The 22,527-nt window shown below is 36.6% G+C and overlaps 5 protein-coding genes and 1 non-coding gene across 8 annotated transcripts; 4 read left to right on the top strand and 2 right to left on the bottom strand.

The window, feature by feature from the left end:
- The first annotated feature begins 196 nt into the window (after positions 1 to 196).
- Positions 197 to 3,238, top strand: LOC105156518 (Tetratricopeptide repeat (TPR)-like superfamily protein). The gene is made up of 3 exons (XM_011072673.3): positions 197 to 357; positions 559 to 1,181; positions 2,154 to 3,238. Exons 2-3 carry the CDS (start codon positions 714 to 716, stop codon positions 2,934 to 2,936), a joined length of 1,251 nt encoding a protein of 416 aa, XP_011070975.1. The 5' UTR covers positions 197 to 357; positions 559 to 713; the 3' UTR covers positions 2,937 to 3,238.
- A 1,371-nt stretch (positions 3,239 to 4,609) lies between these two features.
- Positions 4,610 to 7,103, top strand: LOC105156519 (plant/protein). The gene is made up of 5 exons (XM_011072674.3): positions 4,610 to 5,122; positions 5,905 to 6,004; positions 6,100 to 6,223; positions 6,626 to 6,721; positions 6,795 to 7,103. Exons 1-5 carry the CDS (start codon positions 4,768 to 4,770, stop codon positions 6,930 to 6,932), a joined length of 813 nt encoding a protein of 270 aa, XP_011070976.1. The 5' UTR covers positions 4,610 to 4,767; the 3' UTR covers positions 6,933 to 7,103.
- An 860-nt stretch (positions 7,104 to 7,963) lies between these two features.
- Positions 7,964 to 14,025, top strand: VIK (VH1-interacting kinase). 2 transcript variants are annotated; one of them, XM_020698869.2, is made up of 12 exons: positions 7,964 to 8,102; positions 8,316 to 8,747; positions 9,915 to 9,989; positions 10,626 to 10,742; positions 11,366 to 11,460; positions 11,755 to 11,875; positions 11,970 to 12,049; positions 12,528 to 12,587; positions 12,691 to 12,812; positions 12,904 to 12,989; positions 13,069 to 13,184; positions 13,481 to 14,025. In XM_020698869.2, the coding sequence occupies exons 2-12, from the start codon at positions 8,436 to 8,438 to the stop codon at positions 13,605 to 13,607; spliced, it is 1,311 nt and encodes a 436-aa protein (XP_020554528.1). In that variant the 5' UTR covers positions 7,964 to 8,102; positions 8,316 to 8,435; the 3' UTR covers positions 13,608 to 14,025. The 2 variants fall into 2 exon arrangements, with proteins under 2 accessions (XP_020554528.1, XP_011070978.1); XM_011072676.3 differs by lacking the exon at positions 7,964 to 8,102 and having other exon boundaries at positions 8,244 to 8,747.
- A 181-nt stretch (positions 14,026 to 14,206) lies between these two features.
- LOC105156520 (transmembrane emp24 domain-containing protein p24delta9) lies at positions 14,207 to 16,899 on the bottom strand. 2 transcript variants are annotated; one of them, XM_011072675.3, is made up of 4 exons: positions 16,455 to 16,898; positions 15,261 to 15,470; positions 14,701 to 14,777; positions 14,207 to 14,614 (listed from the first exon to the last, which is right to left on the bottom strand). In XM_011072675.3, the coding sequence occupies exons 1-4, from the start codon at positions 16,671 to 16,673 to the stop codon at positions 14,470 to 14,472; spliced, it is 651 nt and encodes a 216-aa protein (XP_011070977.1). In that variant the 5' UTR covers positions 16,674 to 16,898; the 3' UTR covers positions 14,207 to 14,469. The 2 variants fall into 2 exon arrangements, with proteins under 2 accessions (XP_011070977.1, XP_088732026.1); XM_088875900.1 differs by lacking the exons at positions 14,207 to 14,614; positions 14,701 to 14,777 and adding an exon at positions 14,826 to 14,939 and having other exon boundaries at positions 15,234 to 15,470; positions 16,455 to 16,899.
- Positions 16,900 to 17,768: 869 nt separating this feature from the next.
- Positions 17,769 to 19,372, top strand: LOC105156522 (uncharacterized). Its single transcript, XR_016062968.1, has 3 exons — positions 17,769 to 18,133; positions 18,472 to 18,635; positions 18,715 to 19,372. It is a non-coding gene; the product is annotated as an uncharacterized LOC105156522 (transcript).
- A 1,147-nt stretch (positions 19,373 to 20,519) lies between these two features.
- Positions 20,520 to 21,671, bottom strand: LOC110013123 (uncharacterized). Its single transcript, XM_088875901.1, has 2 exons — positions 20,799 to 21,671; positions 20,520 to 20,633 (listed from the first exon to the last, which is right to left on the bottom strand). Exon 1 carries the CDS (start codon positions 21,478 to 21,480, stop codon positions 20,875 to 20,877), a length of 606 nt encoding a protein of 201 aa, XP_088732027.1. The 5' UTR covers positions 21,481 to 21,671; the 3' UTR covers positions 20,520 to 20,633; positions 20,799 to 20,874.
- Between the last annotated feature and the right edge of the window lie 856 nt (positions 21,672 to 22,527).

The raw sequence follows: 22,527 nt of genomic DNA on the forward strand, positions 1-22,527 counted from the left end.
AAACATACAATATATATATATATTTATATATAAAAAATACATAAAAGATACAAACTTCTATCTTCTAGATCCCAACAAGAAATATGCATCACTTTAAAATACTTTAAATTACCTCTAAAAATAAATTCAAATGCATTTATTTATGTCTATTTTACTATTTCTATCTTCAAAATACAAAACAAAACGTTATAAAAACAAAACAAACATAATGTGTGAAATTCTATCTTCAGTCTTCTTCTTGCTTGCTTGGTTCCCAGCCCTTCTCTTCACCCGGGCCCTCCATCTTATCGAATCTTGATTCTTCCCGTACTCAATTGTTAGCTATTTTTAGGTTTTTTCGGTTATATAAATGATGGGGTAAGAAAATTCTCCAGAGCCCATTTCAGTTAATCGAATTGTTATTTCCCTGTAATGAAATCGCACAGCTATTTGTATTCCATAGCCTGCAAATCTTCCTGCCTTTCTTGCTGCTTGTTTTTTGGGCATTTTCGTTTGATTGTTTGAAGTAGTCATCTTTGCTGCTAGTTCGGGAATTTTATTCTTTAATTTCACCTGCAGTTTGAGTTTCTTGGGGTCTCATCCATGTCCCAGCTGATGACAGAATGCAACTACTTATGTGTTTGTTCTGAGGAATTCAGAAAGACTTGAAGAACTGTTCCTTATTCTATCAATGCAAGCTGTTTAATGGTCTGTGGTTTGGGTTTTCTAGCCGTATGGGTTGTTTAGCCCCGAACTTATTTTCTATGGCCAGCACTATCTGCATACATGACCAGAAACTTTTGAGCTTCTTTCACAGGCCTTTGTGGAAAAATCCATTCTTTGGGCACAATTCAACTTTTAGGTGTAAAAAACCCCATCTTTGTCAACTGTTGATTTTGAGTTGCATAAATGAGGGTGAGAATCGTGGGAGCAGTGTGAAAGGGATAGAGAATGCGAAATTTAAGTGGGTTAGGGCAAGTCCCAATTTGACTGAGGAACAGAAGCAGGTTATTTCCCAATTTCCAACAAAGATGACGAACCGGTGTAAGGCATTGATGAAGCAAATTATCTGCTTTTCAGCCGAAAATGGGAGTCTTTCGCATATGTTGGCTGCTTGGGTTAAGAGCACGAGTCCTCGGAGGGCTGATTGGCTTTCTGTTCTCAAAGAATTGGAGCGGTTAAATCATCCTCTGTATTTTGAGGTAGAGTGTTTTCTTGCTCTAATTGATCTAACCATCTGAAATGTGTTGTTCTTTTTCATTGTTAATTAATAAAACCCTATGTTCTGATGCATTATCTGTTATCCTTGGATATATATGTTAGCCTATGTCTATTAGTTTTGTGGTTACTCAAGATTGAAATCGAGCTTCCTGTGTCTCTGGTTGTTTGTGCAATTTTCATGTGTATAGCCTGGTGTTTAGTTTCTTTTCTGATCAGTAAGATGTTTGGTGTGTAATAGATATCATTTAGGAATCCTTGTTAACTGGAATTTGCTTGCGGAATTCTGGTGTATCTGGACTGTCCATTTGATACCACTTTCATCTTGAAGAAGGTGTTCAGTTATCAGAGTCAATTCCCTTTACGTCTCTCTCTCTTTTAAGGTAGAGTCATTTCCGTCTAGATGGGTACTCCTGAAAGGTGTTCTATTTGCTCGTAGCTCCCGTTTGATACCGGATAAAGCAAATCTTGGTCTCTATAGTTTTCTAGAATTTTCAGAAGTGGCATGCTGCCATTGCTCAAGAGTTTCCAAGCCTTGTATCAGTTTGATGTATTCTTTGAGATGAGAGCCTAACATGAGAATCTCTTGACTTGTTTATCCAGATAAATGATTGAGCGGAAAATGAAATCTATAACCCGAATCTCTTAACTGAATCATTTGAGATGTATGTAGCAGTCTACTCACGCGATGACATTAAAGAATCATCAAAAAGAGAAATTATAGGAGAGGCATATGAGGCCAGTTGAGGACTACAGCGTCTAACTCTTGGTTTGTTTGTTTTTAAGGTTTTGATTCTCCTGAATTCCCTAGTTGTCTTCCTCTGTTTTCTAGGTCTGCAAAAGCAAGATTACTAGGGCACTCCCCACGGTTATTCCAGGCAGTTCTACTTTATCCTTGCTGCGATGTTGGAGGCCGTTTACATTGAAGTTTCTGAATTTCTATTGTTGATTCTCAGGTGGCTGAACATGCCTTTACTGAAGAATCATTTGAAGCTAACGTTCGTGATTATACCAAGATAATCCACTGTTACGCAAAGGAAAACAGATTACGAGAAGCTGAAAATGCTCTAACAGCCATGAAGAGCAGAGGTTTCGTCTGTGATCAGGTGACCCTGACTGCCTTAATTCACATGTATAGCAAGTCCGGTAATCTCAAACTCTCTGAAGATACATTTGAAGAAATGAAGTTGCTTGGTGTACTATTGGATAAAAGATCGTATGGTTCAATGATCATGGCCTATATTAGAGCTGGAATGCTTGCCCGTGCAGAGACTATACTGAGAGAAATGGAAGCTCAGGAAATCTATGCAGGTAGAGAAGTGTATAAGGCACTGCTTAGAGCATACTCAATGACCGGAGATAGTCAAGGGGCTCAGAGGGTTTTCAATGCAATCCAATTGGCAGGCCTCATTCCCGATGTCAAGATTTGTGGGCTTCTCATAAATGCTTATGTCGTGTCAGGCCAAAGCCGTGAAGCTTGCATTGCATTTGAAAATCTGAGACAAGCCGGTCTTGAACCTAACGACAAATGTGTGGCCTTGGTGCTGATGGCATATGAAAAGGAAAACAGACTGAAAGAAGCATTAGATCTACTGATTGAATTGGAGAGGGACGGTGTCATGCTCGGTAAAGAAGCTTCAGCTTTGCTGGCCAAGTGGTTTCAGAAACTAGGGGTTGTCGAAGAAGTGGAACTTGTACTAAGAGATTTTGCTTCAAGGATGCCACAACCCGTTATATAGTTCATCGAGTATTGACATGTTCGTGATGATAATGAGGGCCATCCGCAAGAGCATCATGTTAGTCAAGAAATCGGTTGTTCATTAGGTGGAGATCCAAGAAAGTACCACCATTCAAGTGTCCAATAGTTGAACATTTTGTAGTTATTATTGAAGAAGTTGAAGGACATTGTAGATAGAGCATGCCATTCATTTCCCCTAGCATGAGATGTGTGGGACAAGTGATGGCCATAGCAAAATAGAAGGTGTGTACAATTGAAAAAAGTGTTTAACATGTTTGTGATAGCGATCACTGATGAGAGCCATCAGCATGTCTTGATTATTTCTTACTGCAACTCATTAAGAAAATTGATATGCTGAAATAATGTGTCAAATACCAAATATTCAACTTATTTCGATTGATCTTCTACTGAACTAACTGACTTAATTCTTTTTCTTTTTTTTTTTTAAGGAAAAGCTTGCAATTGATTTTATCCAAAAATATCTAACCAAACTCCAAAACAATTTAAACGTAGAAATTTATGAAATAAAATATACAACCAAAATCAAATCCAAGTAAAAGTGTAAAATGCACCAGTTAATAATACCAAATATTTGAATTCATTCAACTTGAACAACTCAATATTATTTAATTTAAGTTTATAAGTTACATTGATTACAAAAGAATTAGATTAACTGTATATATATATATATGACGGGTAAAACTCATTTTATGTGCAAAATGCTTAAACTACCCTTAATGAAGGGTAATTCAGTTATAGTACAACACTAGACCCGCGCACTTTATAAAGATGGGTGGGACAAACCCGGAACCCGAATTCGAATCCCGCGTGAAGACTCCGGCACAATAACCGTCTGATTGAGAGCAATGGTCCATCGGATGACGATACGTGTCCCATAGTACAGTATCCACCTGGGCCTATAAGTACCCCGAGACGCTATATTTTGAGATAGCTGATTCTGAGATTTTTCGATCTATAACTTCTAATCGTACATTTTTACCTCGATCACACTAACTTGAGTGTTTGAGGGTCGTTGTAGGGGACGTACTCGACGAGTTTCACGTTCTTGTTTCATTTTCATGAGCCCAATACTCGATCTTAGTGGAGTTAGCAATTATCCAAGAAATCAACTTTCGAGGTTTCTGAATTCGAGCAAGATCAATATATATAATTTTCAATCTATAATATAATATATATAAATATCTAACAAGAAATCGACATCCAATTATTTTCGGTTAATCGATACAAAAATTAAAATCTAACCAAAAATATTTTTTAAAAAAAAAAAAAACTAAACCAAATTTGCCGATCCGATATTCGGCAATAACTGGATTTTCGATTGGATCGATTTTAACGGGTAAACTGAATAGTGCACAACTCTAGTTAAATGCTTATTTGCTTAGACTTAGGTACTGGTAACATTTATTTTATTAACTCTGTCTAATTTATGAAATAATTGTGCAATCTTCATCCTTATGGAGGTGTAGAGAGCGTGAGAACACGTGGACGTAGAGCATCATTTCCTTGGTTCGTTTTCCAATATTTGGGGCTCCGACTTTGACCCATGACCATGATAATGAGTCGTGTCCAATCCTCTCTCTTTGATTCGGCCCCCGACCCGACCCGAATGCTGACAAAAAAAATCTGAAGATTCATTTACAAGAACACGAATCTTCAGTTCTATTTCCTTCCTTCCCTCCAACCTTCACTCCCATTCTTCCTGCAGATTTCCTTCTCCGGATACACACACAGCATATTGTAACTGTAGAAAGAGGAATCGAGCGGGAGGGAGAGAGAGAGAGAGAGAGAGAGAGAGCAGAGTATCATAAGTTATGGATTCTCTGTCATCGGTCTCGCCATCTATTGTGCTCCCGCTCCGTCGTCACCATCACCAACCTCGCCGGCGGCTAACGGCTCTCTCCTTTGCGAGAGACAAATCCATTAGTCAATTCCGTATTTCCATTCAGTTTCGTAGAAGAAAGCAGAGTATGAGAGTTTACTGTAAATTTAATAGAGAAGATGAACAGGAAGCAGGAAATGATCGGAGAGATGAGGAATTGGAGAGAGCGCTGCGGATGGACGGCACGATTCCTACTACTTCTGATGCGTTTGTCAAGCAAGTGTCTTCACGCGCTTATGATATGCGTAGGCATCTCCAGCAGAGTTTTGATAGCAGCAGCTATGATGGTAAGGTCTCTCTCTCCCCACAATGTTTGATTTTTTTTGTTATGCTTAAATTAGGTAATATATCTTATGTTTTGATTTGCAGCTGTATATATATATATATATATATATATATATATATTTATCATTTTTCTGTTTCAAATCTTACTCTAATCAGCATCTGATCATCTGACGATGTGTGAATTGTGATGTAATACCAGCTACTCCTGTTATGTTTTCAATCTTATCTAACCATCCTGATCGAACTGAAGGTCGAAATTTATGTTTAATAGCGAAAGAGCAGCTTGAGAAACTTTTTGTGACATTTGGCCTTTGTAATTTGGAGAGATCATAAGCTTTACTTCTATAATCAGAATTGGCCGGAAGGTAAACTGAAAAGTTATAGATATTCTGGAAACCTCTATCCCTGGTTATGAATATGAATTGTTTTCATTTTGCAGAAGTGTTTTATCGATATTCCAAGTTTTGGCTAGTTAGTTTCTCTATTGATTGCAATCTGGTCTTTGAATGAACCGAACCAACCTACTCCTACATATCATCTGCTTGTTACGGAAAATTGCTCCCGCACCCCTTTGCTTCTTTTTTTATTTTTGCTTTACGTATAGCAAATGCTACCATGAACGCAAAAGTTTAAGTTGGTGCCAATTCAAGGAACAGCACAGCACAACTGCTGCAAGCCTGTAATTATGAAATAGAATGAGTTCATATTACCAATTTAACTGCATCATTCTCATGCAAAATTCTGCCTGCAACACTAAATTTGCCCTCTGTATGTATGCACACAGTATTAGAAGCAAACCCTTGGCGAGAGACTTCAAAATCTGTTTACGTCCTAACTCACCAGGAAAACCAACTATGTACAATGAAAACTCGGAGAAACCGCAGGTGATTTAAGATTCTGTTTCACTCTCTTTTGTATGCCAGTATGTTCATATCAGACAATTGCTCCTAGTGTTGCTCAATGTTTGTTCCTTATACAGTGAAGTAGAAAGGGAGCTTGGACTTCTGTTTTCCAAAGGGGGGAAGTGGGGAAACCAGTCAAAGCAATCAGGAACTAGCACCAAATTCCAAATGCTTGTCGAGGACGTCCGAGAGGGTGTACTTGTAAGTTCTTACTAGCAAGCTTTGTTTAATGTGTACGATTTGTTTACATTTCAAGCTTATATGAACACACTGAAACTAAGATCTCTTGTGAGGAGAGGGAAAGATTTGGAAGGATATGTTAGTGAACTGATTATTGTGTTTATTCAGCTCTTCTATCTGTATGTTGACCTGATGATACCACTTAAAAACTGGAAATGTTCTCAGAATTGTTCTCATCTTGGTGGTTATTAGGTAGTTTGAATGTAGGAATGGCACTTGCCATTCTCACTGTGTTGTGGCACATTGAAGAGAAAATAAGAATGATCCACCTTTATAGCGAATAACTGAAGATGTGCTTTCCGTGTATATCTTGATTAGTTTTTAAGATGGTACTTGTCCTGTAAAAGTTTTTCTATGATGAAGGTATTTGAAGATCAAAATGAAGCTGCAAAGTACTGTGATCTGCTTCAAGGAGGGGGGCAAAACTGTGAAGGTGTTGCAGAGATAGAAGCTTCATCTGTAAGCAGCATGATTTCTTATCAATCAGAATACATCCTGAGTAATTCCAGTATTTACAAGAAATCTTCTGCAGGTCTTTGATCTGTGCCAAAAGAATAAGGTGCTTGCTGTCTTGTTCCGTAGCGGCAGAACACCTCCTCTACCTGAAAGCCTTAAGCTTAATCTGCGAGCACGTAAACGCTCCCTTGAAGACGAAGAGGACTTGATTTGAAGACTTGGATGGTTGGAGTGCAAGTGATCTTCAGAAATTGGAGATTGTAATATATATAATTTCTGGTATAGTAAAAAAATCCCAGAAAACATATAGTGACAGAATTTCGACATAAAGGAATATTTTATATAGTTGAAACTAAATCAAAAGTGGTCACGAGCTTCTATCTTAGTTGCTGTTCTCCGAGATTGAACATCTACTCATACACAAGGAAACGAATTTTATGTGCAGGTTTAGGTTTCTATCTAATTCAACTTTCCCACATTGCGTGTTTTCGGTCCTCTCATTTATTTGGCGCATTTGAGGCATGTTGATATGAACACGTTTAATTAACTTGAAGTCTTGATAACTATGAAGGAATCGAAACATGCATAGTTGGCAATGAAATTGAGAGGGATACAGCTAGACTTGGACCACTTCAATAATGAGTTTTCTTGCTTGAACAAACTTGCGTGCTTGATTAAGGTAATTTGTGGAACAATCCCCTTCCGGTTGGCCAATTGCAATATGTTTTCATCAGACAATATACAGAGATTGAGAATTATTATAATCTGAAATATGGTTAACATAAGGGTAGCTTTATATAAGTTGTAATTGCTACAACATTTTTAGTAAAAAGAATATACTGTAAGAGTTGAGCATAGAAGGATTGCGCTTATACCAAGAATTGTCAAATCCCTTTTAAAATTCATCACCATCAAACAGAAATTGAATCCAATTCAGATCACATTATTTGAGCAATCCAACCAATCCTCCCAATGATTTTCATAAACTTGTAATAAAATACTACTAATAATGAACCCCACTTCACCAGAAAAGGAAAATGGGTTCACAATTATTGGGAGCATAAAATTCAAAAGCGGTCACCAACACTCAATCGTGGAGCCCTGTTTTTTCCCTTTTGTGCGTTATGCAAGATTCTCTGTTCTTAACTGGCTGAAACCCTTCTTGCTTTTAACTCCTAGTCTGTAAACATACCATATACAATAGAAAGTCAGCGGAGAATCTGATTCTGCCTCAAAAAGAGCAAAAAATCTGCAAGTAGTAATATTAATAGATGTTTTACATCCCTAACCATGTGGGTTGACCTCATTTGGAGATTAATTGCCTTGTTTGATTTTTTCATTCACCTTTCTTTCTCAAAAAGACTTACTAATTTTGGGATTTAAGGTAAATCTACAGATATTTTCAGCTTGTTAAGCAATAAACGTTTTATAGTTGGAGTTATTGTGATCCACTCCAATTAATTATATAATAATAATTATAATTAATTCAATTTGGACAAATGGGATCCCGAAATTTCCCTGCTGTCAGTACTATTATGTGATGAAATTTATGCTAAACCGAACTCTATTGTTTGGGTCTCTCTTTTTTCTTTTGAAGATATTTTGGCTCGTGCACCCATACAAAAACAGTTATCCGGTTGCGGGTTGGGTCTGACGGGTTAGCCTGTAACAAATTAAACAGCTCGGTTGCCCCGACGACTACGCCAAACTGCATCCAATGAGCGGAAGCGAGGGCAGCTCGGGGCATTCCGCCGCCGGAGACGGGCAGCCACGCCAGTCGACGGAGAGAGACAGGAAGAAAGAGAAGGCGCGGGTGAGCAAGACGTCTCAAATTCTGTGGCACGCGCACCAGAACGACACCGCGGCAGTCAGGAAGCTACTTGAGGAGGATCCAACACTGGTGCGCGCTAGAGACTATGATAATCGGACTCCGCTCCACGTGGCGGCAATCCACGGCTGGATCGACGTCGCCAGGTGTCTTCTGGAATGCAAAGCAGATGTCAACGCTCAAGATCGCTGGAAAAACACGGTGAATTTCACTATCATTCCTAAATTTGTTTGCTTGTTTAGTTGTTGAGTTTGTGTCTGGGAGGTGATTGTGTTTGTTTTTGTTTGCAATAACTAATTCGATTCACGATGTGCTGAATTTACTGGTACTTTCTTTCTTCCAGAATATGTTAAAATATGCCGTTTATGGTGCAATTTTGTTTCAACTGTGTGTATGCCTACTCTTTACATATGAAGTTGCTGTAACTAACTACACCAAATTTTTTGTGCAAAATGTTGGGGAGGGAATACTTGATTCAATTTTCATTTTAGTACTTAAATTGAATATTGAATAGCATGTTTAAATAACATATGATATTCAAGAATGTCAAAATTATATTTTTTAAGTTCTCCTCAAAATTTAGCCTTGGGAAGTCTTATATTGCCATGTAGTAGACTGAAGAGAGTAATTAGTTTATTCAGTTCAGAGGTGAACTTAGGGGGTGTTTGCAAATGCTTAAAACAAGTATTTATTAGCTTATTATTGAAATAAGCTTAAAAGAGTGTTTTTATTTTACATTTCTGGATTTGAACTACTTAAATTGAATTGATTTAAGCCAAAAGTTATAAGCATCTCCCTACCAACTTATGCAACTTATTGGTAAAATTGTAAATATTAATTTTTTTGTATTCCAGCACTCCTAACTTTTACGATTGCTTGACTTACAACTTTTTCTACAACTTATTATGACAAAAGCAGAAGCTATTGCAAACACCGCTCTTAATATGGGAGTTTTTCATGAATGCATGATATTGTTTACATTAAAATTTTAATATGTTGATAAAAATTTTAATTGCTAGTAGGTCCATATTAGTGCAAATAAAAAGAAAGGGAGTAGGCTGATTTAACTGGATAAGATTGGATCGGACCTAAAATGCATATGGCATTTTAGGTGATTGCACCTATATAGTTCTTTGGCTACATAACATAATTTTATTAGTTTGTTAGACACAGCTTCCTACTACAGGTCTGTATTCCCACTTGCCATCCTATGCATATATGCACAAAAGGCATCTCTAACTGCCCATGGATTTACTTCTTTTCCCCCGTCAATTATTAGTGTGCTCTGATATGGAATAGATAATAATCTGTTATGGTCCCTCTATCTAATTGCTACTCTAGACTTATAAATTTGTATTTGTCAAACAGCCTTTAGCTGATGCAGAAGGAGCAAAGAGATCTGGCATGATTGAATTATTAAAATCCCATGGTGGACTGTCTTATGTAAGTTTCATGCATCTTACTTTCATCCTTCCTCTCGTGCAATAGAGACTGTGTGAATACTGGAATGCTTTTTCCTGTCTCTCTCTCTCTCTATCTCTCTCTCTCTCTCTCTCTTCCTGTTTATTGTCATTTTGAAACAAATTTCTCTCTCCACACTCAGAACTTGGAATATTTGGTAAGTCTGCATATTCTTATGAAATGCATAATTTGTTTAATTGAGGCATAATTGTTTTTTCCATTTTCCGTTTGTTCTCTTATTGCTCTTTAATTTTATGTAAATTCTTTTCTCCTTTGTTGGGCTCATCTTTACGCTTATTATGTATGATTTGAGACCGAATCACTGAAATCACGAGGTAACTTTCCAAACTAGCCAGAGCATCTCCATGATTGTCTGCTTGTATGTTGGAAGATAAAAATGGGTCTCTAGGTGAAGCTATGAGTAGCGAAATTCTTTTGTTTTGTGGAATGTTGTATGAAGCAAATTGACCTTTGTAATCCCTGAAGCCATAATGAGTTTAATGAAATGCTCAAGTTTGTTGAATTTAGATTATGTCCTCATCTCATCTTCATGTGAAATTCATTCTATAATTTCTTGCCTTGCTTTCATTTGGATAATTATTTTTGGACATTTTGCAGGGTCAGAATGGAAGCCATTTTGAACCAAGACCTGTACCACCCCCTCTACCAAATAAGTGTGACTGGGAGATAGATCCTGATGAGCTGGACTTCTCAAACTCAACTCTCGTAGGGAAGGTCTGGATCCATTTGCAGAATATTACTGATAAAACTCCTGCCTAATCAATAAAAATATAGACTAGTCAACGATTAGTTAGTTGAAAAAACTACTGAAATAATCTGATTCTCTATATTGAAATAATTCAGCACATTGATAATTTCAATCTGTTTCAAATTAAAAGACTACAGCTTTCTTAAATCGGATCAGCATGTTTGGCCCTTATCTTCTTTTGGGCCAAGTGGAACATTTCTAAATTTCTAATCAAGAAATATGTTTACCGTTGAACTGCACATCAGACCAATTTGGTTTGAGGGTTCCGATTGTTGGTTTTGCAACTGCATATGGTTCAGGATCTGCCCTCCGAGAATCTAGTATTCTTCTTCATAGACCCGTTATTGCTGCGTTTTTACTCACCCTTATAACATGTTAACATCATCTTCATATGTTCTGTACCATATTATAGTGAAGCCAAAATAACTTTTTGTTCTTGTAGTTCAATCATTCCGCCCGGCTTAATTTTTTAGGATATGTTTGCTTTTTCCTCTTTTGATGCCCTAAAAGTTGCTGTTGCTCTTGTTAATATATCTAATGTTCGAAACTTTTTTTCAAAGCTCTCACGGCTTACGGTTTATATTGGTAGGGGTCTTTCGGGGAGATAGTAAAAGCTTCTTGGCGGGGGACACCAGTAGCCGTCAAACGCATTCTTCCAAGCCTTTCAGATGATAGATTAGTGATGTATGTTTCTTCAATATGTTCTTGCAATTGCTAATTTCCCAATCTTCCATTTGATTAGTATATAACATCATGCAACTTGTATGCATGATTGGGGTTTGCTCCAAATTCTATGATAAGATCTGGAAATTTAAAAAAGTGGCTTTCTGGTTTGTCTTAATCTGTATGCCAAACTTGGTTTTGATTTGTTTAGCTTGATAGTCGGAGTTAATTTAAGATCTATTATAATTATTTATTTCTGCCTTTTGCCCTCCTGTCTTAAGGTAAATTTTACCTTATCACTCGCTTGCATTTCAGTCAGGACTTCAGGCATGAGGTCAATTTGCTAGTGAAGCTTCGTCATCCAAACATTGTCCAATTTCTTGGAGCAGTTACCGAGAAAAAGCCCTTAATGTTAATTACGGAGTACTTGAGAGGGGTTAGTGAGTTTATTTTATCCCTGTATGGAAGTATCAACTTTTTTACCTCATTATGTCCTAACTGTGGTGTTTCCTTTTTCTATTCTTTTATAGGGTGATCTTCATCAGCACCTAAAGGGAAAAGGGCCACTGAATCCATCAACAGCAGTAAATTTTGCGATGGATATTGCTAGGTACATTGGAATTGGTTTATTGGTTTAGTTGCTATTTGCTGGAGAACTCCTGACCTTCGCCATATGTCTTTTGTCAATCATCCTTTCCCCATTGCACAATAAACCAGGGTACCTAGTGTTATGCTTAAAATTGTTTTCATCAGGGTAAATATTCATCCAAATTGCATACCTTAGGTGTGATGAAGTTAAACATATTTCTGTGTATTTATTGATTTGTTTGTTTATCTTGGCATTTGTTGGGTGGATTTACAGCGTATTTAGCTTCCTATAGGTTGGCAACAGAAGTTGCATCTATATTAGAAGTTGATTGTTATTGTTTGGATCTTATTAGGCAGCCTTATGTCAAGTAATGTGATAATGACATCAATACCTATGCATGCATATAATAGAAATTTGAAATGGTTGAGCAATCTAAATATATTCTGTGTTAATGAATATGTTGTATCCTAATCTGATTCTCGTAATCTTGTCTGGGCAGAGGCATGGCTTACCTCCATAGTGAGCCCAATGTTATAATACACAGAGATCTTAAACCAAGGTCAGTTGGTTTCATGCTTGGTATTCCTGACAACCATAGTAATTCTGCGCCCTGTCCCGGGGAATTTCAAGAATCCTTGTTGCTAAATCCTATACTTTTCCAGGAATGTTCTGCTTGTCAACACAAGTGCTGACCATTTAAAAGTAGGAGACTTTGGGTTAAGCAAGCTCATAAGGGTACAACATTCTCATGATGTATACAAATTGACTGGCGAGACAGGAAGCTGTGAGTAACTATCTGAGAACAGTTTTTATGTGCAGCTAGGAGTTCAAGTTTTTTGCTTATGCTGTATTGTCTTGTTATGTATTTTCAATAGACCGTTACATGGCACCTGAAGTCTTCAAGCACCGGAAATATGATAAGAAGGTCGATGTTTTCTCTTTTGCAATGATACTGTACGAGGTAATCTTATTTTTGTGGTAGCCTACAACAAATTGATCATGCTTGAGACATAAAGTAAAGTGATTTTTAACTGTTGCAGATGCTTGAAGGCGAACCTCCATTATCACATTATGAACCATATGAAGCAGCAAGATATGTGGCAGAAGGACACAGGCCAATGTTTAGAGCAAAAGGTTTCATCCCTGAATTGAGAGAGTAAGTATCTATGCGGTCTTCTTACCATGTAATACACAACTGATAATCGAGATTGAGGAACTCTTCTAATTGGTTTCATCATCATAATATTCAAAAGCCTCTCCTTGTGAAAAGTTAATGACAGTACTAGAATGATACACATCAGAATTCCAAGATAAGATCCCTCCTATTTTTGTGTTGTCTTGTCTATGGAATAAATGCGAGACCACCAGATTTGTTGAACTGAAAGTTGTCCTATTCTCTGTTGAACTGAAAATTGTCCTAATATAATCTCTGTCTAACTGAAAATTGCATAGGTTAACTGAGCAGTGCTGGTCAGCAGACATGAACCAGAGACCACCTTTCCTGGAGATTTTGAAGAGACTTGAAAAGATCAAGGAAGTGCTACCATCTGATCATCATTGGCACATCTTTACATCATGATAAGACGCCTGTGACAAATGTCAAGACCACTCACTTTCTTATCAGACAATATCTCCTTTCACCCCAGAACTTGTGGGATGAGATGGATTGCTAATAGGCTTTGTGCTTGGTGAGTTTGCAAGAGTAGTTGCTGCGACCAATTTCACTGTACAATCCAGAGTTAATTGTTGGAAGTGGTTATGCAGTTAACACTAATCTGAACGGGTTTTACAATGCTTGCCTTGATCAACATTCTTGATCGACTTGTCTTGTGTGTAAATTTTTCTTTGCTGTAATCTGAAGTAGCTCAAACTGAGCAACTTCTAGTAATCTCAGACAGACTAGATAATGACTATGTGAAAATCTGTATTTCTAAGTCCCACATTGTACTTGTCTTGTTTTATGTTTAAAGTAGCTGTTGAAGACATGTTTGCCACAAGTCAAATTTCTTATACCCATTTTACTGGTTGTGCACATGTATCAAGCCTCATCAGTCATTCAGCTACTGTTCTTGTCTTCTTGACAAAGTAGAATAAGGCGACCTAGCTTTTCTACCTTAGCTTCCACCGGAAATCTGCTCTTGACAAAGTAGAATATGGCTATAGTTCTTCTACCTGAGCTTTCACTGGAAATCTGGGATGCATTAAGTGGCAAATGGCAAATGCTAAGCATACAACAAAGCTGTTTTCAGAGGGTAGAGGCATGCAGCCTCATTTCTACAGTTTGCGTCCTAACCCTCCACAGCATGTGTAAATTGTCCAAGATAAAAATAAATATGTATAGCCAAAACAATCTTTTTATCACGTTGAACTGAAGCCATCATACTCTAGGTGGAAAATTATACAGTAATGGGGGGAAAACTCTAAAATAATTCAGGAGTACATTAAATAAGCTTCTTCTTCTGAAAGAACGACTTCAAATGCCAAAGCTGCAGTCCAGCCACAGATAGGGAAACAAAAAGCGAAATAAAACTCAACCATGCCATTTTGGAGTTCGTGGATGTATTCAGTTGCTGCATCTCTTCTTCCCTGAAATAAGTATCAACCAAATCTGAGATGTTGGAATTTGAATAGTATGATTCACGAAACACGGAAAAGTCATCCAGAGAACTTACCTTTCACGCAGATAAAACATCTCATCATGGATAGATTGGACTGTATCAAACATTTTCTTCAATTCCAATTCCATTAACTGGTGACAATAAAGAAAAATGAAGATTAGTTTTGACTAGAAAAAGAAGAACAAAATGTACTTTTATACTTCCCAAGCATGATCAACTTGATGAAGTACAAGAAAGACGGCCATAATTGAATAAGTTTTGAGCTGCAAACATGGGTTGACACGGGGTACTGCCTGCATTCTAGAGTTAAGAAGAAACTGCCATGAGTTTATTTCTGTCCTGCCATTTAGGACAGAAAACAACCCAATAGCTTATAAAGATAGATAGGCAACTCCACAAAGTGGAATCCAGAAAGGAAGCAAGAAAGTAGAAACTACAATTGTAACTCCGGTCGACTCACAACCATCCTCAGGAAAAGAAAAATCAAAACAAGAAACACAAAGAACCGAGATTACTTTCATCTTTGGCATGATAGGATAGCAGCTAAAAGAAAAGCAAGTAAAGCTATGCATGAACATGATGGATACGAGGGCAGAAGAAGGATGAGCACTCACTTCAACAGAGCCTTTCTTGGCAACATTAGTCCAATCCTTGGCAGCAACACCAGACTTCCAATCAAAGTCAATGGTGATGGTAGTGGAAGGTTTGTGATCAGCAGAAGAAAAGCAAGCCATGTAATCACCTGCCTCTACTGCATGAAATGCAAAATGGCCCTCATTTACATTGTCCGAATGGTGATAGCTATTTCCATATGAAGATGTAACCTATGAGTTCAACAAAATTCAGAAAATTTACAATCATCCCTTGCGGAAAGCAAAATAATATAACTGAAATACGAATAGAATGTAAAGAAAAATATAGCTAACTTGTTTCCGTAACTTAAAACCCATTCAGAAGCCATTATCTTAAAATATGTTCTTATAGAAAGCAGTTCAAGCAAAATCTATAAATGACACATTGAACCATGAAAAGAAACAGCAGGCAAATTCTTAAAAAGCATAGGTTTTTTTGAGTGGTTAATGATGCAATAAAAAGAGCATAGGTTTTTTTGAGTGGTTAATGATGCAATAAAAAGAGCATAGGTTTTTTTGAGTGGTTAATGATGCAATAAAAAAAGCATATAAATAATACAACATAATAATAATAAGCAAAACACATTTCTACACAAGAAAATAAGTATCATTGAACTTTGGCTTAGTGTTGTCTCACATTAGGGAGACAAAATATAGTAAATATACCTAAAAATATAAGCTCCAAAGAAGATTTAATTCTTTTTATCTAATCATAGTCTTTCAAACTTCTCCCAAAACCCTAATCTTTCAGAAAATCCATCAAGTGAGTAGTCTTAGCGATGAAGAAGTCTCACGCAAACAAAAAGAAATTAAGTTATATCCAGGAAATTTCTAATTTCAAGATTCAAATTTTTGTTCCAATGTTGCCATCAAAACCGCTACATTTCTAAATATAAGTTGCACGCCCATTCAGCAAATGGAGCCGAAACAGAGCAGCAGCAACAAAACAAACCAGACCAAATTAACAAAAGACAAATGGGAATTAGAGTTACAGAAAGATCCAAACTTTCAGCAAAACCATTGTTGTCGAATCAAAGTACATAGAGTAGAAACTAAGTTGACCCAGAATCGAATAATTTCACACAAGAAAAGAAAACCACGCCACACACACACACACACACACACACACATATATATATATATATATATATATAAACCCTGGATAGAGAACAGTACCCGAACACTGATTTTGTGGGAATCAGGTAAAGGTTGTCCTTCATTGAGGTTTACGATTTGGTACTTCCCCACTGTCATTGAATTGCTCTTGATATCCTCCGCTATGCATTTGGTGTGACCAGACTCCAGATCGAATCGGATACACTCCACCCCCGTCCATAACAGTAAAATTGAAACTAAAACCAGGCAAACACTCTGTCCTTGGATTTGGATATTCATAGTAACGATCCTAAAACAAGAAAAACCAATAATTTCTGGGTCAACACCTTCGATTTAGGAAGTGGCGTCCTATATTTGTTCCCGATAACAGTGTAAGCGGAGATGAAATCCGAAAAAGGCAAATGAAGCAGAGGGAGAGGAGAGGAAAGAACTGCAGTCAAATTCTTTCCTCGCTCAAATCACTTGTACGGAATCTTCTTGTCTTCTAATTCTTGATTTTCGTTTTGTTTCTGAATGCAAATATAACTCCATTTTTATTATTAAAAATATAAATTATGACGTCAATAAATAGTTGTATAAGCCAATGAACGCATTACACGTAGAACACTAATATATATAGCAACGTCGATTTTTGGCATAAATTAATTCGGCTTGGGCCCATTGGGCTCTACTATTAACGAATTCCTAACACTAAATCAAGGCCTCAGCTCGGCCCACGAGGTTTAGGCAAGATTTTACCCTGTTAAATTCTCATTTGTTATCCCATTTTCTTAAGATGATTTTGATTTCTTTTTTTGGTTTTATATTGATTAAACTAATATATTAATATAATAAAAACAGTAAATAATAAAATTAGCCTAATTCTTTAGTCAATCAATATATTAATATAATTATAATAATTTACATAAAATGAAACTCATAATTTCAAACTTATGATCTCAATCACAGATGATTTTGATTTGTTGGTGTTTCATTTGATGTAAATGTAGTTTGTAGTGAACACATACACATAATGTGTGATAGACGTTGTGGCAATCAGACATTAAGAAATCGAAAATTGAATTCATTATAGGATGTATTTATTATTTTTTAAGGAGATAACATGCCACCACTCAAACTCCAACACACATATCACATTAATTGGTCGTATTAATTAAAGGCAACATTTGGCGGATTAATATTTTCTAACTTGGTAATTAAAGTAGTAGCTACGCACATGTCTATCTCTCTGTGTCCATTTAAATCAAACATAATCTGCAATGATTCATATAATAAACTAATTGGTAAATATTAATTCATTAATAGTAGAATGGAGCTTTTGATGTTTTTTCAGGTGAAATGATTATAATTACACACACTCAGAGTTGCTAAAAGAAAGAGAGAAATTGTTGCAGTCCATTTCACTTTTAGCGGTTTTGCTAAACTAACAAACCCATTCCCTGAGAATTACACTTCATTTAGTTTCTAGACATTTTTCTCTCCTGAAATTCACCGCTCAGTGTAGATTCTATACATCTTTCCCCCTCATTCCTAGGAAGGAATCCCATTACTTCAGTCTTGTTCCCTAAAATAAATCTTTCTTCTTCAAGTTGGAGAAATGTAGACAGTTGTTTTCATATTTCTGTCATTTGGGGTTTCCTTCAAATCCTACAATTGCATACTGAAGATTGAATCTGGAGACACAGATCTACGGTGGTGAAAGGAGACTTGCAGCATTAGGAGCTGCCTTTCCAAGTATTGTGAGTCGTGTCTTCTTTCTGTGTCTATATAAAACTGTCATATGCAATGAGTAATACTTTCTTTCCTAGTTGAGGTAAGATTGCGATTTAAAAAGGGCTCTGCAGAAACAAGAGAAAGTATCTTGTCTTTCTGAAAGTTATTTGTAGATAAAGTATTAGTCAACTACAATTTTGTTGAAATTATGTATAATTTAATACCTGATTTGCTGTTGAAACATTTTACATATGCCTGATAAAAAATTGACTTCCCTTTGGGACACTGATCCCTCGAATGTCGTTGCTATTTTTTTTTATCATTAACTTTTGCCTCTTAAGATTGCTTATTCTTTGGGATACAGATGAAAAAGGAAATGCCACTGGGACCTGAAGATTTGTGACAGTTCCAGAATCATTCATCTCAAATGGCAGCGCTGGATTTTATAGTTTCTGTCGCCAGTAATGCTTTTGTTCCCACTTATGATGGGAGCATAGCAAGGGTTGTGAAAGGCCACCGTAGGTACCGGTATGAAATCGAACTAGTGGATGCTCTATCTACATAAACTACAATATCTGAAAGATACATCTGATTGGCTATTTTGCAGGTATCTTGGGTACAAAAAATCATTCCAACTTGATCGGAGAAGGCTCGTAGAATTGTTGGATTTACATCACAATGGAAATCTCTCATGGGATGAGTTTTCAGCTGCCGTACGGCTGGCTCATGTGAGAAGAATGGGCCAGCCAGTTAGCCGTACGGTTATCCCAGACAATCCTAAAGAAGAGGATTATTTCTACGCAAATCCTCAAGAATGTCTGTGTGAGGGCACAAGCTGTGGCGATTTATCAGCTCCTAAAATTACAACTAAAGCTCAGTGAGAGATGCCATAAAAATGAGATTTTTAAGCAGATATCAGTACCACAGCCTGTGTATGGTGTAGTGCCGGAGTGAAAGAAATGATGCCACTGATTTGCCAACTCTTCATTCAAAGTGTGACAGCAATGTTCTCAACAAGTAATCTAGGAAATAGCAAAGGATCGGCTGTTGCTGCAGAGGCCTATAAAGATGTGATCTTCATGTCAAGTGACTAACATAGTTTACAATTTTACTAAAGAAGAATGATCACATTCTCAATTGCCAACTTTGAAGAGTCCTTCCCCTTCTTATTGTAGGGAGCAGAAATCTGAATATTCAAGAAAAGAAGAAAGTATATATGGTTTGATTATTTTGCTAATAGAAACTTCAAAATTATTTTGTTCTGATTTTGCTTGTATTGGCTCCGGCAGTTTGCAGGTCAGTGAACTCAAAATCTGAGGCAAAACCAATGGTTTACATAACGTGTTTGCTATTCACTTATTCAGATGAGAAGTGTTATTCCCTTAAATATACCGTCTCTTCATTTATATTTACAGGGATATAGCAGAACTAAAACGCGACTCTCTAAAATTAAACTTTATTTCTCAAAACTCAGGCTTTCTTGAAAGTTGCCAAGAACAAGAAATTCTCTCCCATTCAGTGGGGAATATGAATACCATACAGATAAGAGCAATTTTAAATTTCTTCAGGAGTTACAGCAATTGGCTTCTGAAAAGAAACTGAATAAAAAACCTAGCTTTTACCTCCTTAAGCCACACATCTATGATAAGTTCCTAAATATCACTTCAAGGTTGATTGATGAAGTAAACATGTTTCACTATTCCATCAACTTATGTAAGTGGTGATAATACACTGGAGCAGCCGAGGCTAATAAGTAGAAGAGCTAGTGAATATTTGTAAAGTCTAATCGACTACAACGCAAGGAGCTTAAGATATATAAGTAATAAAAACACAACAGTCTGAAGAACAGTTTGGAAACCACCACCAGCAACTGCAGCTTCTATTGTCCAATTAGAACCTTCTCACAAAACTTATATTTGCTATCAAAGTGATAGGATAAAGTTTCAAAAAATAAGAAAAAGAAGTTTCAGAATCAGACCACAGACCATGGTAATAGGCATGCACATACAGAGAGAGAGACAGACTTGCACATTAAGAGCACCTGCCGCTTTACTATGTCATTGGTGAGTCATAGAGAGGATTTAGCAAATGGCAAACCAAATTTAAATCAGTGATAGTGCCAGAAAAGCTAGCCACTACGAAGTTCAAGGTTGATTTCCATCTTCAAGGTTGCAACTGAGAATTAGTACGAATGACTGTAAACAATTCTTAAAGGAAATGCTCTGGAGTCTACTAAACCAAATTAGGAACTAATGGACGCAAAGAAATACAGCATATGCTCTCCCAGATGCATCGAATTGACACACCAACTACACACCCCCAGATTTGCAATCAAATTGTTTTATTGCAACAATAGTGACTTAAGCAATCAGCACAACATACTGGATACAAGCATTTCTAACATTCAAAAGTACACGGCTCGACAAACAACATCCTCTATTCCCCCTTTTATTCCACAAGAACATATCATAATTCCACATCACGGAAGAAAAAACTCAAATTCACAGAGCCAAAATAGCAGCACAACTGCGCAAGACAAAACAATTCAAGATCACATTATAAACTGTAAGTTGAAAAGATTCTAAGTTAATATTGGCAATGTGCACTGAAAGAATTTCCATTCATTGTTCAATACAATTATTCAAAATATATGAATTTCTGTCAGAAATCTGAAGTTTTCTGTTAAATTACCTCGAAGCCCTAAATCTCAAGTGTCCAATCAGTAATCATAGCCGTATAATCAAGACAGCAACAAATCTCTATAAAATCAAGACGTCTCCTTTTTCTCAGAACCACCCGAAGCTTCTTCCTTCTCCTTCTTCTCCGATTCTTCAACGCCCCTATCTTGGTTACTCAACCTTTCTTTCTCCTCCTCCAATTGCTTCACGGCCTCCTCCTCAGCAGCCTTCTCAGCCTGCAAAAGAGGTGCGTAGTAATCAGAATGCGCTTCCATGCACTTCTTCAGAGCAGCAGTTGCCTGAAAACACTTCTCCACGATATCCTCTTTGTTCTTCTCTCCTTCCTCCACACACTTCTCCCATTCTATAAACGCGTCTTTACACCCACCTCCTTTCATAAACAAACAAAACCCGCACTCACCCTCCTCTTCCTCTCCTTCTCCTTCCTCATCTTCTGAAGCTTTTCCCAAAAGGGTCTCATCTTCTGCTGGATCTTCTTGGTTTTCTGCTGGTGGATCTCGGGTTTCTAGAAAAGGCGCTTCGGATTCTGGGGTTTTGGGCCGGTTGGAGGGTTCCGTTTCAGACTTCGATTGTGGGGGTTGTGAGGAATTTGAAGTAGTCATAGCGGAGGTGGCGGATGCGATGGCGGTGGAGCTAGGGTTTGATAGTGAAGGCGCGGACAGAATGTCTCCCATGGCTGCTGATCTTAAACCTCCTTAAACCTCTCTCTCTCTCTCTCTCTCTCTCTCTGTCTCTCTCTCTCTCCCCAACAAGTATATTTTAATGGTATTTCTTTTTATTTATTTATTTATTTTCTTAAGGTCAACAGAAAATTCGTTTTGGAATACTATCGAAGTCTTGGCGGACAATCCAATTTCTGTTTTAATGTACACTTTTTTTTTTTTTTTTCTTTTTCGGAAATTTTGTTTTGTAGACTACAAACTACGCAATCTACCCTCAAATTTATTTATTTATTTATTTTAGCTGAAAAGGACTCTGAAGTTTGTTCTTATTTTTTACTTTTCAGTTTCAGCAAAAGAATATGGCTCTCAATTTATTTAAATTTTTGTATAAAATTGAAAATATATTTTAATTAATTTATGCACTCGACTACTTTATAATATTTTTCCACCTTAAAAATGAAAATATATTCAAATTAGTTGATGTGTTCGATAACGTTTTAATTTTTTCTTCATGAAATATTCTTATTCGGATCAAATTTGGCCGAACTAAACAATCACATCGCAAGTATATTACACTTTGCTATATTAATTGATTATTTTTTCAAAACTGTATACTAATTACACGATAATGTATTGCACTTGTCATATGATTAGTTCAAATTCGCAAAATCCAAACTAGAATTTTCCTTTATTCACATGCAAATCAAACCAAATAGTACACGTAAAACTTCTATCGGGATAAAGGCATTTTTTGGTTCTCAAATATAGTCATTAATACAATTTTGATCTTCAAATAATTTAAAATTGTAATTTTGGTTCTCAAACTTTTAACTTTTTTAACACTTTTAGTCCTTAAGTTAACTTTTTCGTTAAACTTAACGAAAATTTTATTTAAAGTATATTTTTCTCACATTTTGTGGTGTTTTTCAAGATGTAATCCCATGCATCTATTTTTTCCTATTTTTTTTCAAATTTAAAAAGTGAGTAAACCAAAAAAAATAAATTTAAACAACAAATTTTCTAAAATTTATTGACAATTTTTTGTTAAGATTATTTAGA

The sequence above is a fragment of the Sesamum indicum genome, linkage group LG2 (assembly GCF_026168435.1).
Source record: "Sesamum indicum cultivar Baizhima isolate 11 linkage group LG2, ASM2616843v1, whole genome shotgun sequence".
NCBI lineage: Eukaryota > Viridiplantae > Streptophyta > Magnoliopsida > Lamiales > Pedaliaceae > Sesamum > Sesamum indicum.